Genomic DNA, 18311 nt, shown 5'->3' with positions numbered 1-18311 from the left:
ATCGTTCACGACTTAAAATCGAAGATGAAATCCGATTGAGTCTTTCAAGTGTTACACCTCGTTTGGATATGCTGTGCTCAAATGTGCATTGTGCTAGCAGCTTAAGGCTAGCTCTAAATGTAGCATTCTTTCTAATACTAGCTACTGTTAATGACTTAGCAAGCAATAAGTAACATTTGTTCGTTCCAAGGGAAGGAGGAAGGGGAGTAGTGGTCCGTGACTGAGACACAATTTTTTAAGTGGTCCTTGAATCTCAAAAGGTTGAGAACCTCTGGTTTAGAATAAATAGAGTTGGAAACACTGATTTCAAAAACAAACAACTTGATTAGCAAAGCCTCATAAAGACCACCTGCGTGATTGTTTTACTCAAGCTCTGATTCGAAAATTATTATATTATTTATCTCTTCAGGGCAAATTAAAATTCAAAAAACTGACTTTTAAACCAAAGCAACCACCTTCAAAAAAATGCTGATATATCTGAGAAAAGCCTTGGTCAAAAAACAAAGGCGAATTGTTTTAATTTCGCACAAAAGTACAATATATATGATAGCACTGCTGCATACAATAAGTACCACAAGAAAACATGGCAATGATCGTTAATATCAAATTAAAATCAGCATAAAAATAATTCAAGTAAAAACGGCACAATATGAAATAATCTTACATCGATTAACATAATTCCGAATCATACACTGATTCAATATGCGGCGAGAGGTTTTTATTCAGTAGGCCACTGTAGATGTATTAGTTTATACATTTTGTTATAGAAAATCTTCCCGCTATTTTGTGCTGGCAGCTCGCGGCATGTAAGGTATAATCGCCATGGCTGCAGCAAGTGATGAGATAATTTCATTTACGAAAGAGAGGAGGCGATTATAGGATTGCGTTGTTGCAGCTTTTGCCTCCGAAAGTTGTTCTTCGTCATAAAACGCTCATTCAAATAGAATAATCAAAGCAATGTTTCAATATTGGACGAAGTTTATAACTTTCGAGTGACATATCAGGTCATGAAGGCCATGTGAAGGGAGTGAATGACATACAATGATGCAAAACAACTATGATTCTAGACTCTAGAGCACCAATTAGAATCAGTTCATTCTTTGCATTCGATTTGGCGACAATGCAAAAATTTACTTGGTAGCAAAAAACACAATTATTTCTGTAAAGTTATAAAAATGATGAAAGCTAACGTTCACACAACGTCAAGTCGTAACAATAGTCGGACACCTGACGATAAGTGCAAGCAATGTGCATATCAAGAACGTCATACAAGGAGTCAGGCAAAACCTGCTTCTTTGCAAACATGTCTACAATTTTTTACATTAATGCAGATTTTGAAAAGTTGATATATGACAGCGAAAGTTAATTGCTATGACGGTGATATACATAATAATTGAATCAATTGCAACAATTAATCGAACGCCACTTGAAACACGTGCATTGTGTATTGCCATAAAAAATGAAATTACTTGTTTATTTTTACAAATATTGTATTAAAAAACCATCACACCAACAAGAAGTTAATTTCATAAAAGCTTTTGCATAAGCATAGGAGTAAAAATGTATGGCCAGTATAAAACGTAATGCTCGCATCAGCATGTAACCGTAAATACTGAATTCATTTACTAAACAGGCACACTTTGAGACAAAACCAGGCCTGAATGAATTTCTTTTTAAATAAAACTGTACCTCGACTTAAGACACTAATGGCTTCTCGCGCGCCAGATTACTTCATTTTTTATATTGACACCAAATTGATGAAACAAAAAAGTAATCTGCCAGGAAGCATTCGGGATCACAATTGCATAGGAGATGTCAGTTTGCTATTCGCTTCATTTGGGTGCTTTGGGCTTCTTTGGAGGCAAGGCCGTCTTCATGTTCGGACTGTCTTCTGGCTTCTTCAATGGAAGAGCGAGAGGCGGCTGTAACCACATATGGATTGTTAGCACAACATCAACCACATGGGGCGGCTAAGGTGGATAAAGTCATGCAATTAAAGATTGGAGAAATGTGTATCTTTGAAATGAGAAAACCTCTTTCATAGAATAAACCTGGCAATTACACATACTTGTGAACGAACCATTGGTAGCAAGCAGCTGCTGTTTAAGATTAACAGTTTTAAGTTTAAAGATTTAAGATTAACAGTTTTTTTATATCATTTCTGGAGTGTTGTAGGAAATTTTTTTTCACCCACTAGGTGCTATTGAATAGTGAGCTGTCCTTGAAGTGCGTTGCCCAAGCGCACACCCTGAGAGTCAAACCTGCGTTGCTTAACGTCATCATTTTGTGGGGCATAACAAGGTTATCAGAGGTGTATAGAACCATAACCCATGTTGCAATTTGGTAACAAAAGTTAAAGGATACGTGGAATAGAAGAAAAGGTCAAGTCTCATACCTTGTTGCATTTCTAGTCGTTTATTATCCAGCTGCATTTGTTATTTTTTACATTTAATCTAACTCAACAACGGAAAAAATTACTCATTATCTCCAAACAAAATCAATCGTTGTGGCATACTACTCGTGAGGGATCACTTACTTTGTTGGGGGTGCCTCCGATGGATCCTCGAGACATCTCGTGTTTCTTCATCACATCCGGATCATTGGGAAGGTTCCCGTAGTCTCCGTATTGCTTCATGGGAAGAGGGGGAGCAGTAGAGATCCTTTCACCATCTCTCGCTGAAAATGAACAAGTTGAAAATATGACATGAGGTTGCTGTTTTTTTGAACTGCAAACTCATTACATGAAATTGCAAGCAAAATAATTGAACTCCGTGATAACATTAATCAAAATTGGACTGCAAAATAATAAACAATACGAATATATCTTTCACTCTTTTTAGTCAATATACTCTCAAATATTACATGACATTTGGTTACTACTTTCTAACAGCTCTACACAGCCTGTTTCACCCTTACTGAGGATCATCAGAAGGTCCTTATTCAAATAAAATCAAACGTTATATAATTATGACATAAACAAACTGCGTACTTACTTGACTCACGCATGGGGGATAGCTTGGGTGAGAGGCCCAAAGGTAATCCGACCTGGCTTTTAGGTCTTCTTGGGCGTTGTACAGTCAGCTGTGTCAAAAAGTGCAATGAAGTGATGGCAAAATGATTGAAACATAAACCAATACAATGAATGGGCACCTAAGCTGGCAATGGCCCAAGCGTCCATAAAATAAAACAACTGAACTTTAGAAATAACAAAGTAAAAATGAAAGTTATCTGAAAAATGATCAATAAACTTCCATTTAAATCAAATTCGAAAAGACTCGGATTTTAAAACAAAAAAGGAAACCAGAACAATGTCATACTTTGTAGTTTTAATGTCACCGAACATTAAATCAACATAAACATATTAATCACCTCCTCCCTAAGTTCCACAGTACTGTTGCCTGTAACTCCGGAGGAGGAAGATAAAGAAGAGACACTCTTGTCAAGAGAGGTGGTAGATCCAAAGTTGACAAACCACTCGGACGTGTTACTGCGTCTTCCTCCTGATTTATCACTAGAAAGAGCCAATGATGCAGAGCGGAGAACAGCGGAGGTGATCCTGGATCCGGACTTCTTGCTCGGTACTTCAGGAGGAGTTCTGAAAACAAATCAAGCTTTGAGTCCACCTGGTTGCGTTCATGACATCTATCAATCACCCAAACAGCAAATCAACGGTTTTTTACATTGATTTAACGTCTGCAGAAGGTGAATCAATGTAAAAAACCCATTGATTTACTGTTTGGACCCTTGTACTTTGTCGTCATGAGTGTCTTTCCAGGTTGAATCACAGGCTTCAGTTCATTCCATTTTCACTTCTTGTCGGTCGCATGACCGAGTGATGTAGGCGTTTGCACAACGCTCCAAAGGACGTCGGTTCGACGCCGCTCGAAAGCACGTGGCTGTGTCTTGTGTCATAAGTGTCTTGACTGTGCCAAGCACAAGCGTCTTGGGCAAGACAGTTATGACATCTTGAAGGTGGAGATGAAGATTTACTTTCCGCTTGCTTAACTTAGCTTTCAACCTGAAGACACAAATCTGATTGGAAGAAAAGATAAACTTTCCTGGTAACCTTCCGGATTGGTAACCAGCACGTACCGTGGTGAGAGGTCAGAGTTCATGGAGTGGATTGACAGAAGAGATTTGCGTCGGGGCTCCGGTAAGTTAAGTCGGCGTTTGGTGGAGCGACGGAACGATAATCCGGAAGAAAATGGAGGCTGTGATGACATGAAGATGAGAGAATAAAGTTTAAAGAAGCTGCTACCACGGGGGTTGAGGCCAGCCAGCTTTATCATTACGAATTTGAAATTAATTATTACAAGTTTTTGAACTTTGAGCCAAGGTGATCATTCTAATATGTTGTAACCACAGATGGTATATGACTGAAGTCAAGACAATTACTTAATCTGTACACATACTGTATTTGCAGTCGTAAATGAAAGCACAAAGGTCATTAGCTACTTCTTCTGAGGGAAACAAAAGGTCATTAGCAATTTCTTCTGAGGTCAATCTAAACAAGGGAAGTTTGGTACTATGCGTCTTCTTGTTGTATCTCGGACGACAAGTCACTACTTTTTACGTTAATTCATCATCTACACACGTTAAATCGATGCAGAAAGGGTCAATTTGTCAGCAGGAAACACATTGATGTTCCAGAAGCTTCCACAGAAAGCGAAAAGCCAACTCACCCGTTTGCCGTACTTCTTCTCGACGTTAGCCTTGAGCTCACGGAAGCAAGTCACCATGTTCTGGTGAAACGGTTGGAGAGATGGAGGAGCCATTTCTCCATGCAACTTCACTCCCTCTTTCAGTAATGGGATCTAATAAAGAAATGTGAAAGATGCTATGTTGAAGTTGTTCACAAAACAACAAAAGTACAACAAAACAAATGAGCTACAAAAATAACTTCAATAAACATCGCAATAACGAGGAAATGAAATCGCAATTTAGCAAATCGACCAAACTAAAGAACATTGCTAGAAAGACAATCTTTTAAATTTTATAGTTGCACATTGCACAAATAAATCATAGAAATTAAATAATATGAGGTGTTCTACTGGTGCAAATTAAGCTAAACTATCACCAGATGTATACAGTAGGGTGCCACAGGTGCCCTCATGTGGCCGAAATCACCTGAACTTTTTTTCTGGTGTGACATTTCACATATTAAGGCACTTTGCAAAGTTTGATTGAGATTGGACAAAAATTGGATGTGCAGATTGAAAATGAAAGTCTAAACTGAAATACAGTAAAATTAGGGGATTTCCCTAGTTTGAACATCAGTTTTTTTGCTATTTCTCATCTTTTTCTCCACATTGAAACAAGGTAAATTCAAGAATTAGGTTAGGAGACCAGTGCCAGTATGTCAAGATCTCAATTGAGGTCAAGCATGACAGCTCCGCGCCTGTTACATTGATTCACCATCTTGCAACATTGAATCAAAGTAGCTGGCTTGACCTCACCCAGGGTCTTGGAATAAAGGCTTCCGATATTACTATCAGGTATTGGAGGCTCAAAACTGCTTGGTGTTCCTTATTTTCTTGCACAAACATCCGATCCAAACGGAAAGCAAATAGCCAATGCAAGCATGGAATTGTTAAACAATTGGAACTGTACTGCATGTCTTGCTGCAATGGTGTTTGACACCACAAGTAGCAATACGGGCCACAAAACTGCGGCCTGTATCCAGTGCTGTATTTGTAAAAAAAGCACAGGGTATACTGTCAGATTTTCCAAAATGATAAATAATACACAACTTACAAAATAGTCTTTATTCTACCATAACATGAATTATCAACATCAAAATTATACGAGTACGGAATTAAGTTCATGGTACACCCATGTACCATTGGTCCTCAAATGGTTAAGTAGTTAGTTAGTAGTTGTCAAGAATCAGTAAGGATAGCATCAGCACTCTCTTTGGAAAACCAGAGGGTATACCATAATTGCTCGAAAAAACAGAGAGTATACTGCGTATACCGCCGTATACTCTCAAATACAGCAATGCCTGCATCCAAATACAAGATCATCTTGGAAAAGGCCTACTTTGGGCAGCTTGCAGGCATCATATTGGGGAGATAATACTGACGCATGTTTGGGAAGAACTCAAAATAGAAAGCAGCAGTGGACCCAACATTTCCATATTTTAACGCTTTAAAAGCAATTTTCAAACTCTTTTTGATAGCGCATCAGGTTGTTTTTATACATCAAAATCGCACGAGGAAATTGATCTGCTTGCCAGCAAGCGGGAAGAATTGTCTGAGCTGATAAATCAGATGAAGCTCCATCCAGAATCATCCAAATTTTTAAGAAGCGACTAATTAGAACTTTTGAGTTTGTATCAATTGTACTTGAACATTGAGCCATCTACCAGTAAGGATATGTCTCTCCAAAGACCTGGTGCATTACACAGAGCCAGGTGGATGAGCAAACTTATATATTCACTGAAAATTGTGCTCTTACAAGACGAAATTCATAAATTGCCCCAAAAAAATGCCATCATGAAAGCATCTCAACTCGAAAAGTTAAAGAGGTTTCTACAATTTACAGCTTATTTCTATGTATCATGGTGGTTTACATATGTTGAGGCGAAAAAGAAAGTTGATGCTTTCAGAGTCGTTAATGATGCCGCTGAGCGAGGCGTCAAGTTGGCCCATGACTTCTTGTAAACTTCAAACCTTGAAGAACGCTACCAAAGCATTCTCCAAGTAGTCGAAAATGCGAGGAAGGTATTACCTAATCAACGTACTCGACAACTACAGTCTGAGGGCACATGGTTTTTAACCATGTAATTGTCAAAGTACTGACTGTATAACTCCATAAAGTGTTGTCAGCTTACACAACGTTGCAATCAGCATTATTTGCAGCTTGTCATAGCATAGGCTACCAGTAGCCTATTATGCTGCATTTTACTTTGTAATTAGATACTAGATAGTTGTGTGTTATTAATTGCCATTTTACCTTACCATTTCACTATTATTGCAAGCGTTAAAATAAATGTAGGCCTCCATAAATTTTACGCTATTGTGATTTTGTTGTTAAGTAGTGGAAGTCTGGACTCTAAGCATTGTGCTTTGTGTTTATCTTTCTGTGTTACGTTTTTACTGACTATGTTTAGTGTGTAAAGATCCAAATTTTTGTTTTTGAGTCCAAGTTCCGTACAAACATAGCTGAGATTTTGATCTTCAAAGACCAAAAAGTTTTCAATAAACAAAAACGATTAGTTAATGAATGTACTTTTGATTCTTCAAATGCTGTAGTAATTTCATCTCAATAGGCATTTTCTTTACATGGATCCTTTTTTATAATGCATAAAACCTCATATTTTTAGGCATTTTTCATAAATTGTTGAACATATACAATTGACACATGGTCTGTACGATTGTAAATTAGTAAGTAAGTTCACCAGAAAGTGTTCGAAGTTCAAATACTCCGTAACTGAGAAGAAATGTCTGAGTTTTGATGATACAGAGAGGGTTTTACTATTGAAATTGTAAAAATTTACCTTTAACAACTTTAAACTTAATCTGCACGTCCAAATTTTATCAAAACTTATTGAAATTCTCACATATGCTTTTTTTACTAAGTGTCACATATAAAAAAAAGTTCAGGTGTATCGGACACAATTTTAATTTTTGAGGGGCGCCTGTGGCACCCTAGTATACAGTGACAATCTGCTTATTATTTAATTAAATGCCTGATGAACGGCCTCATTCAATTTTCAGAATAATAGAAAAGTTGGTACTTGTATAGAAATAAGATCTTTGAGGTTGGATATCATGGCCTGGTCTTGGGGGTTATCGCGAGTGTAGGTCTCCGTGAAGAAAGCCTGAAGAGTAAAGGCAAATTGTAGGCCGCATGTGTAACGCTGCTTTTTACTTGCTATGTTTGCATTTTATTTAATTAGTTACTTGACTTCTTTGCTCCGAGACTGTCCTTTAACTAAACAGAGCAAGGAGGTTAGGGAAGTTGTTATCGTTAAACCTCCCCTACGCTTGCATCAAACTATTGGGCTAGAAATAGCGGTAAAGGAGATCAGTGCAATAAAAAACAACATGTCTATAGTGTGACCATCTATCATACAATTAGTCAACGACTTAGCAACATATCAACTAACTTGAACAAAAATTTGTGTACAGACCGGGTGTACAAAGATCTATGCTCACTTTTTTCTGTTATTGCGTTTTGTTACCAATCATTTTGTAAGTGCAGCTGTAGGCATCCACTGCCCAATCACCCGCACAATCAAGTTCGTTCTTGCTTACCTTTTCATAGTTAGCAAACCCCCCCATCACGCGAGGGTCAACCACCCCGTTTAACTTCATAGAGAGGGGGTTGATTGGTTCATCCGGGTTCTTATGATACCTCATGATCATCCTTCGCAGACCAGCATTGGCGGATTCCATGGTTTCAACGGCGTTCTCCAAAGGACTGATCTCTTTCTACAAGTTTCAAAACTGCATCGAGTGAGTTTAAATTGATTGAGGTTTCAGCAATAACGTGTTTACAGCAGTTTCTGTAGTTGCGTAATGCAAGTGAATAGCTAAACAGTTAAGGCATTGGTCCAGCAGCTAAAATGTTTGCTACACGACGACAGGATGTGCAGCGGCACCTCAAACGAGGCACAGACAAGGCGCAATACAATGCGTACATTGATCAGTTCGTCAATCAAGTCATGGAAACAACCACCGACAATGCGTATGCCGCCCCGTTAGCTAAGCGGTTACGCGCCGAGCTCAAGATCACGCGGCGCAAGTTCGACTCTCAGGGTGTGCGCTTGAGCAACGCATTTCAGGACTGCTCTCCATTCAGCGGCACTTCATGAATGGAATAATTCCCCAGCAACAAGACTTTAACAATCGGAAAACTTCACTCTGCCAATCTCGGTAACCGGCCCTGCGTCAAGATCCTCTACAAGTATACGAAACTACCGGTATAACCAATCAAGGCTTTGTCAGTCCGAAGATAAAGATTCAAAAACCAATCAAGAATGGCATGTTCTCGAAGGGCCACCTCGAGCCACAGCACTATGTCTTCCTTTTCAGAAACCCGTCACTAAACGAGTACACAAAACTACATACACAAATTAATAAATTATTCTATTTAACACTAGAATTACCACGAAATCATCCCATTGGAACCGGTCATTGTTGTTTTTGGTGTAATTTTTTCAAAGTTTTTACTTAAACCGTCATACACTCTTGACCTTTTCTAAGCCTTTTTCTAGATGCTTTATCACAGTGTTTGATAGAACACCGCGGTAAAAATTGGTGGTAAATAAATCTGGTAATCCCAGCGTTTTAACGAAGCTATTTTTAACATTGATGACAAATAAAGAACCGTAATCATGAAGTACATGCTTTGCTGAATACAAGAAACAGGTTTGTAGAATATTCTGACACCAGTACAACTTAACTTTGGGAAGAGTCACAGACCTACCTTGACAGTGTCTTTGATCTCGAACCATCGAAGTATCCCAGGAAGCTTGTAGGAGGTTGTGAAGGTGTACCGCTCTATCCACATGCTCTGGAATTTCGATTACAGTTGAATTAATGGTAGTCATCGTCTTACAGTTGGGCAAGGCTCGGTCAGCGCCAAGTTTGTATATTTAATAAAAAATGAGCCCAACGTAACCACTAACCACGTTTGACACGAGATTAGACCACTGCGGGCTAAGACAGTAAATGGCTGAGTTGTATCTCGTGTGAAACTGTTACGCACATACGCCGGATGCTGACTTCAACGGTTCTTGATATTTAGTTAATAGCATTTTCAATTAGAAAAGTTGTGAATAGAGACTTCACTGACATTATGATCAAAACAAACCGTGACTTCATAAACTAATCTTGTCCGCTCTATTTGGTTAAAACTTGATAGTTGCCAAAAACTAGCAAACGTTTGCAAGTTTTTTTTGTATAAAATCAGCTAATTGTTTGAATAGTGGATACAGATCACACTTTCTAAAATTGATCAAAAACATCCTATAGGGCAACCATCAAAACTTTAACACCTCCTTCGAACAGCAAACAACCTCACCGCGAATTCGTTGTCTTTGTCTTTCGGTCCTTTCCTGAACGGCTTCGAATATTGAAAGCGTTGAACATTGTTCACTTTGTAGAAACTGTAACAAATTTGCACAAACTTGGATCATTCTGGTTTTACAGGATGTTGAGGTGCGGATTCGAACCCCTATCCCACTAGTCCAACCAACAAGCAATGAGACCAGCATGATGGGAATGAATGAAACTAAGACAAAACAGAGTACTCACTTTAGTATTTGGTCATCAACTGACTTTCCCTTAAAATGAGGTGGCTCTTCCATAATGGGGGACACTGTGTACACTTGGACGTCTAGAATGGCAATCGTGTTAAGGAAAGCTTCGTTTGTTTGCGAATAGTTAATCACAACAATATATTTTGTCGCTTATTTAAAGATGGGCCTGTGTCTTCAATTGACCATTATGACTAGCATCTAGCAGAGTAGAAAATATAACCACATAAATATGCCAATAACCTGATGTACATTGTACAATTGTACATCCAACCTAATCGAACCACATCGAGACCAAGCCAAATTGGTCGGATAAAGTGGGATTGAGATTATCATTTAAAAAACGTCAATTTTATAAAAGAACTCCACTTCAACAAATTCTATCCCTTCCCAACTCAAGAGCATTCACGCGAATCGAAAGTTGCAGCTGGTACGTCATTCTCGTCCAGGCGACGTCAGTGACGTCATAGTGAAGGATACACATGCTGTTCGAGTTGAGGATGTCATCTCCCGGTGGGGCGGTGGTATTCATCCGCTGCGCGTTAGGAAGTTGGTTCAGAGTCCTGGTGGTAAAATCATCCAACCTTTCGTACTCCTTACCACGGAAGATGAAGGTCCGATTCTGTTGGAAGAAATGCAGTGGTTTGTAACATCCAAGTCACTTTGAACGTTTCGTTGTAATGTAATCTATATGATTACATTACATATATGAAGCATTGGTTTTTCGAATTCCATAAACAAAGCTTGTATCTGCCAGACAGGCGTTGTTCAAACAATGATTAATGTTCAGAAGCACTGAGAACCATTAAGAACATTAGTCGGCACCATATTAACGTGGACGAGGCCAAGCTACTAAAGCATTTCACAACCAAACTTTGATATAAGAATTAAGCTTGTAAATACAATACCTTACCCTTTGAAAAGTTGGGAAAGCCTGGCCATAGTACCCGACAAAGAAATATTCCGGTTCAGGGCGGATAGAACTGGTTATGTTCTTGTACAAGTCAGCTTGGCGGAACTGCAAGAAAAGAAAACAATCACCACACAATTTAAGGTTTAATAGGTTTGTGCAGGGAAACAAAACATGAACTTAATTTGATGATGCATAGAAGCAAAGCGTGCTTGGAATGGAAGGACATACTTACTCGGAAAAAAAATACGTGTTCATTTTAATATTGCCTTCTTATTACAGTGTGCTGCGAAAGTTTGAAAGCATTTCTGTTAATTACAGTTTGGAATAAGCTTTTTGATAGCATTTGCATGTAAGGAAACTATTTTGTAGCAACGAAGCCTAACAAATCGCACGATTGGTTATTTCAGTCACTTCCCCTCAGGATATACAAAGCTTTAAACACTTTGCCAATGTGGATACGGTCATTTTTACGGTCATTTTTGAGTCATTTTTGACAGAGTCGAACATGATGAACTACAGATTCTTCGTATGGAATATAAAAAACTTTAAGTATAGAACAAGGGAAAATTTCCGTTTCATTCTGCACTATTCCCTATGTAGTCGAGAGGGTAAGAACATCTGCGCGACGCTCTGAAAAGACGTCGGTTCGACGCCGCGCTCCAGAGTACGCGTTGTTTCGGCAAAACGTTCAGTGCTAAGCCAAACTAATGGAAGCAGCTGACTCGATGACTATTACGTCATTTACTGCAGTTGGTTCCAGTAGTCTGCATCTGAGATTGTAATGTGACAGCCCTGTAGTGTGCCGCAATGAGCGCAAGATAAAACATGATTATGATTGCGAGACAATCGAGGAATAAGAAACGGAGGAAAATCGGTGTGATCTATGTCAGGGCTGCCACTCTGACATTGTTTTATATTCCTTTGAATGAAAATGTAGAAGTAAATTAGACCCACCAAAATATCTGATAACTGCTGATAACGAAATGTTTCCGTTTCGTGCTGGGTGGCCAATTCCTTGCACAGTTTAATCCCTTGTTCCCACATCTTGCCTCGCTGGAACAGGTCGATGATGTCATAATATAGTGCCTCCTTTAGTTCTCGCTGAGTCATCGCGTCTTTGTACCGGGAATGCTGAGTCGTTAGCAACTCGTCCGACCACTGAAATGAACAAAGGTTTCAACCTCAAAAGTGTCTTATTCATTAAGCACATCGCACTTTTCGCAAGTACAAAACACGAGAGACTGTTTTTTGACTATTCTGGACTTTTCACTATTAGGCCTGAATGAAGTGAAATCATAAATACACAACAAAGACACAACGAATTAAACTTGGTTGAATAACTCATCAGCGTTACCTCAAGAACTTTAGCGTGCTGCAACAGCGTGAAGGCGGCTTCTGTGTAGTTGTCGCATTCAAGATGAAGATCACATAGCTTGTAGAAGTAACGAACATACATCTCCAACCTCCCAATGTCTTTGTAGAAGTTCTGCAAAAGTAGACGACTCAAATGACCTTTGACCCCTATGAATGTGGATTAGAAGCGATCGACATGGTTGCTCAAGAGTTTGCATCAACTCAGCATCAAGGCGGTAACAGTGCGACCCAGCAGATGCTTACTTCGTTCCCTTAATATTGGGGAATGCGGGGATAAAGCGAAACACCATTTCATTACATAACCCATCACCCGAAACGACAGGGACTATCAATCTTTTTACTTTCGCTAACCCAAGCTAGTTTCATAAGGATAAATTTACTTCCATCAGATGTTTTCGGATCAAAATTTGTGCACATGTCATGTAAATCGTGTTATATCTTTTTTTGCTCTTTTTAATGCACTCCATCGATGCAGCTTATTCCCAAAGAGTAAATTTACCTCAGGCTGGCAACTACTGTGGCAACATATCAAACCCTGATCCTGACTTAAATGTAGTTACCATTTTGAAACAGAACGTTCACTGGAGCAGACCAGAAAGTGTGGTGATCCGCACTGGCAGCTTTAATGGATATTGAGTCAATGTAAAAAGGGCCAATTTTGTAAGCCGAATTTGAAATGATGTAGTTTATTTTGAAAACTAGATTTGGATAAAGTGCAAAACTACCCATGAGTTGGGAAGCCGCCACTCTCATCTTACTCTTGGATAGTTTTACACTTATCCAAATCTAGTTTTTAAAACGAACCACATCATTTCAAACCAGGCTAGTTTGAAACAACGTTTGAACCAACGTCTGCAAACGTTGAATCAATGTAAATGGACGCATTTTGTTGGACCCCAGTGGACTTCAGATGTAAAAAGGAGCAATTTAGCTGAGTGGGGAAAGCAGTAACAAAGCGATGACAATAAACCACCCACCAGCAAGTTGACAGTGCAGCTCATCCGGTTGTCTCTGTTCTCGTCCCGTATGATCTCCCGGTAATCGAACAAGCGACCCAGCAGCTTCTCCACCAGGTTGACGAACTCGATCCCGGTGGCACGAAGGTATTGATGCTTGCTGCACCACTCCGTCATGCTGGAATGTAATGAAAGATTGCGGCTTAGTGCCTTCCTTGGAGTTTGAGAAGATTAAGTAACAAGCAAAACTGGGAATGACTCTCTACTTTTAAATCGTTTGCTTAAGTTCATTTTTATGGACATCTTAAAAACGTTGCGTAAATGTGAAAGAACATTGTTTTAATATCTTGCAGCTTTCGGGCGGAGAAAGGTCAAGTGATCCTCGCCAGCAAATGTCTTTTTAACATCAATTCAATGTCAACAGACGTTAAATCAATGCATAAAAGAGCTAATTTACTGACTGGGATCTAGCAACAATCCATTCTTACATCTGGTGGAAGATCTTCTGGTACTCCACATCACCTCTTCCTGCTTCAATGAGGACATCAAGCTTTGTGATCATCTCGGATTCAAACTGAAACGATACAAGATGATGGTAATCTTAGTCAATCACAAGTAACCAGAATCTATAAAATTAATTAGTTAAACTTATAAATTAACTTTTTTTTGAAGATTAAGTTTTTTCAGAGTGGATTTGTTTAAGAATGCAACGGTGAAGTGGAAGAGGATTCGATGACACGATGAAGACACCCCCACTCACCATTCTGAAGCTTCCGGTGCTGTGAAGCTCGCACTGCATCATGTCGAAGAAGATGGGGATGGTGGCACGTCTGAGATCAGTCTCCGGTATCAAGGTCATCTCCAGCACAGGACCAACCATGTCCGGGATGAACTTGAGTTTGTGAGGACCTTAAAGTTACAAGGTCTTGATGGTGAACATCAAATCGCCTCCGCGTCCATGAGGAGGTAATTAAGTGGGATCCCTTTTGTGAACGAGACTTACCAAGCCAGCAAATCAGTCCTTTTTACATTGATTCAACGTCTCAAGACGTCTTGAGACGTCTTGAGACGTTAAATCAATGTAAAAAGGACTGATTTGCTGACTGGGTAAGTGCTGGATCGAGAGTTATGTATAAACTTGTTGAAGGTTAAATTTTTATCACAATATTAAAATTAGATAGGAGAGATTTTCAAAAACACAACTTACCTAAGTTGAACCACATGGCTCGAATTTCGAATCCCATCTGGGTCCGTAGATCTCCGTATCTGCAAAAGAACATAATCAGACATTTCATAGCTAGACAACAGACATTCCAGAGCACTTTGCTGCATGATGCCGATACCCAAAATGTCGTCATTAGAAGTGTTATCATGCAATTAGAATCAGCCGGGCTGTGATATGACCGGTATGGCTCAACCTTTCACTAACTTCTTGATCATGCTCTGTCTCTTGTTGTGAGAGAAGATCTCCATCCGAAGGGACTTCTGGGTGAGAAACGCAACGGCCAGGTGAAAGAAGTTGCTCCAAATCTAAATAGCAAGGAATTATGAAAATTAATTCTTTATAGCGACAAGCAAAGTTTCCAGCGTTGGTGCCTGCTTGCTTTTTGTACTGGTGTAGAACGCTTTGGTGCAGATATTATGTTCGTTGGTATTAGGCAACGAGTGCTGCCTGTGAGTGCGGTGAGGTACAGAGGGGTCATGTCATGGACTACCCGCGGTACAAATCTCTGGTGTGGAGGGCCTGAAGTCCACCGCTGAAGACACCACCCAGTGGCTAACTAACGAGTGTTCTAATATTTAGCGACTCTAAGGGAGAATATGAAAAGAAATACAAACTTGCATTGGTAACAGAGAAATATAAAAATAAACAATTCATCATCGCGGCAAGCAAATCAATTCTCTTTTGAAGAATCTTCTTCCACAGGCGGTGAAACAACGAAGTTACTCGCGAAATATGTTCAAACATTATGTATTGCTCTATCCACTAAACGTTTATTGCTTATTCAAATAAAATTACCTGATATTGAAAAGATTCCTCGTCGAGATATAAACTATTAAGGGTCTTGGTGAAGAACTTGATGGACTTCATCAAAGTCCTGCACAGAAAATCAGAAGATGAATTCTAACGCAATTTGTTTTAGAGGAAGACCATAAGTGTTTTACGACCGATTCAGATTCTTCTGTTTTTTCAGTGCAACAAAAAATAGAAAACGAATCTATATAAATGGACATGAGATATTGACTGTGGCACTAGGAAGGCAAAGAAAGACCCCAAGATGAACAAAATCAACTACCACATATTGTACACATTAGCAAAAGACAAACTAAAATTTTTAATTGTCTAAGCAGGCCAACAATTTCCAACCGGTTACCTTTTCTACATCGACGTCTCGAGACGTCAGACTGATGCAAAAAAGGCCGGAACAAACACAACGTTTTCAACCTGCGCAACCGCAAGTAATTAGGCGCTCGTTATCTGAAGAGCTTAACCAAAAGAGTTGAAACGTCATGAGGCAAAATGAAGAGACTGGCCGGCTAATACTTACAGGTTCTGGAGGGAGAGCATAGTGATCCAGTCTTGTCTGTAGACATTGTTGTTTATCAAGTCTTGAAACATAGTGAAGATTTCCATAAGAAAGTCCTGTTGCAATGATCATAATTGACGTAAATAAAAATTGAAAATTTCAAGCAAAAAATAAAAAATATTTTCCTCGCACAACAGCTCGCTTATTTATCAATGAAAAGCGTTTGAAATACAAGAACTCACCGTCAAATCGTATTTGTTGGGGAAACCAGATATGAATGCTTCATAATGGTAATCCTGCATCTGCCGTAGTATGGAGATCATGCATGCGACGTAATTGCCCTGGGCGGAAAGCAGATAAGTTGGTTTCTCGGGGTTTTGCTCAACAGAAATGGATATTATCTTCATTTAAAGTAATTTAGAAGCGAACAACGTTTTTCTCGCGACTTCAGTATCAGTGAATATGAAAGACTGGCTTAGTGATGAGAAGAAGAGGGCATTTCACACTGTCGGGCGTCGACAATATCAGGCTATCAAACAGCATAGATACCAAAATGTGGATTTAATCTTTGTCTGGTGAACAAATTCATGCATTTTTTTTTATAGGTTAAGCATGTATTGTTAATCTTTTTAGACACTAGAGTAGGTAGCATGATGAAAATAGCAAAAATTATAATTATTCCATATCAAAAGCTTCACCAATATACGAAGTTATAGTTTATAGTTTTTGTGACTCTCACAACATTCTGAATACCCTACAAAGGCGAACCACGTTGAAGAAGTTGTAACCGAGATAAATAGCTGCTTCATTCACTAACTTCGTTTGTTGCAGTCTTTACTGAGAATGCAATTGATTGAGTTTCGCTTTTAGAAGCATGATTGTTGCTTACTTCACAATGTAGATATTAACGACCTGTTTTAGCTTGATGCTGCGAGTTTGCTGTGGTAATAGCGAATTGCACAAGTTTTCGAAAACACAGTTCCGAAAAATTTACTGAGAATACCACACGTGTATGGGAAAAGTTCTCAATGATCTGTTGAGAACGGTTGAAATTTTAATAAAACAACTTACAGCGAGTTGACTCTGCCGGTCCTGTTTGATAACAACTCTAATGACAGTCCTCAGCAATACGTTGGTCATTTCCTGGATGTCTCCTTTCGTGGAGTCCTATGAAAACATTGAGGATTTCAATCAGTTCTCTCATGCAAGCTTGGACTTCACTTGAGGAAGTTGCGTTTGAAACTTATTCATGACAGAATTGTAGATCTGTAGAGGCTTTAAATGACTGGTACAAAACAGGTTGGAAGACGACAGGAAGTAAATCATAATCGTTAACTTTCGGGCTTAGAGCTCACAATAATTGCTGTATGACAACGTTTCGCATTGATTGGTCGCATGAAGAATTTCTCTTCTAAAATCAGATGTAACTGCAACCCCATATTGCCAATGATATGAACACCTATGGAAACCCCATTTAACCACGCTTAACCAAAGAAACCGTCAAAAAACCAGTATATTTTTACATTGATACAACGTTTGTAGACCGCACACGTTGAATCAATGTAAAAAACAACTGATTTGCAAGAGGGTAGTTATAGCTACTGCTTGTATAAAAGCCAGCTTGCCTCATTCAGGACCAGTATGAAACAGCAAGGAGAACTCTTTAAACACTTCTGAAGGCCTCCTAAGTTTACTACTGGGCATAGACTCCTTAAGTAAAGGACTGGAATGTTGCGATCTTGGGGTTTTTAACTTGAGTCTGAATGATTAACTTGAGTCCTGGCTTAAATGACTTCTAGAGAAGCTAGAAACACAATCTTGGATTCTATATTAGGGTTTTTGAGGATGGCTAGATCAATAGTGTTACTTTCAACAATACCTGAGGTCATTTTCAAGGTCAAAATATCATATTTTAAGGTCAAATTACAGAATTTTTGCCCATTTTTGCGTCTAAATCGTAAAGCAAAACTGTTTGAAAGAAGTCTGTGACGAAATATGCTATTACATAAACATCATATGTATTTCTCAACACTATGGCTATTATCTAAAAGAGTCAATGATTACAATATAATACACAAATTGACAATACATAACAAGATGACACTATAATAGACAATGTCTATCACTAGTTGGAAAGCTTTTCTTGCCCCCTGAGCTGAGGCATCCCAAAGGCTTTTCTTTGTCACTTACAGTGAGGACACAAGCTTTCAATTGAATGTTAGCTAAAGTAGTACAAGCAGCATTACTACTAGCTAAAGTGCATCTACGAAGGATAA

General features: G+C 39.0%; 1 protein-coding gene across 1 annotated transcript in view; it reads right to left on the bottom strand.

The window, feature by feature from the left end:
- Nucleotides 1-501: 501 nt before the first annotated feature.
- Nucleotides 502-18311, bottom strand: part of LOC145782560 (dedicator of cytokinesis protein 1-like) — a 48471-nt gene continuing 30661 nt past the window's right edge. Inside the window, exons 26-49 of the mRNA XM_082594366.1 lie at nucleotides 17107-17202; nucleotides 16278-16376; nucleotides 16057-16151; nucleotides 15528-15606; nucleotides 14937-15037; nucleotides 14715-14773; nucleotides 14268-14416; nucleotides 13996-14081; nucleotides 13529-13685; nucleotides 12532-12663; nucleotides 12132-12335; nucleotides 11178-11282; nucleotides 10745-10886; nucleotides 10263-10344; nucleotides 10030-10114; nucleotides 9433-9519; nucleotides 8259-8435; nucleotides 7739-7822; nucleotides 4683-4814; nucleotides 4093-4211; nucleotides 3370-3595; nucleotides 2994-3081; nucleotides 2537-2676; nucleotides 502-1922 (exon numbers count right to left, since the gene is read on the bottom strand). Coding sequence (XP_082450492.1) covers nucleotides 1833-1922; nucleotides 2537-2676; nucleotides 2994-3081; nucleotides 3370-3595; nucleotides 4093-4211; nucleotides 4683-4814; nucleotides 7739-7822; nucleotides 8259-8435; nucleotides 9433-9519; nucleotides 10030-10114; nucleotides 10263-10344; nucleotides 10745-10886; nucleotides 11178-11282; nucleotides 12132-12335; nucleotides 12532-12663; nucleotides 13529-13685; nucleotides 13996-14081; nucleotides 14268-14416; nucleotides 14715-14773; nucleotides 14937-15037; nucleotides 15528-15606; nucleotides 16057-16151; nucleotides 16278-16376; nucleotides 17107-17202 — 2814 coding nt within the window. The 3' untranslated portion in view covers nucleotides 502-1832. The remainder of the gene's footprint in view (nucleotides 1923-2536; nucleotides 2677-2993; nucleotides 3082-3369; nucleotides 3596-4092; nucleotides 4212-4682; nucleotides 4815-7738; nucleotides 7823-8258; nucleotides 8436-9432; nucleotides 9520-10029; nucleotides 10115-10262; nucleotides 10345-10744; nucleotides 10887-11177; nucleotides 11283-12131; nucleotides 12336-12531; nucleotides 12664-13528; nucleotides 13686-13995; nucleotides 14082-14267; nucleotides 14417-14714; nucleotides 14774-14936; nucleotides 15038-15527; nucleotides 15607-16056; nucleotides 16152-16277; nucleotides 16377-17106; nucleotides 17203-18311) is intronic.

The sequence above is a fragment of the Aplidium turbinatum genome, chromosome 13, assembly GCF_918807975.1.
Source record: "Aplidium turbinatum chromosome 13, kaAplTurb1.1, whole genome shotgun sequence".
Lineage (NCBI taxonomy): Eukaryota > Metazoa > Chordata > Ascidiacea > Aplousobranchia > Polyclinidae > Aplidium > Aplidium turbinatum.
This window is presented reverse-complemented; position numbering and strand designations above follow the sequence as displayed.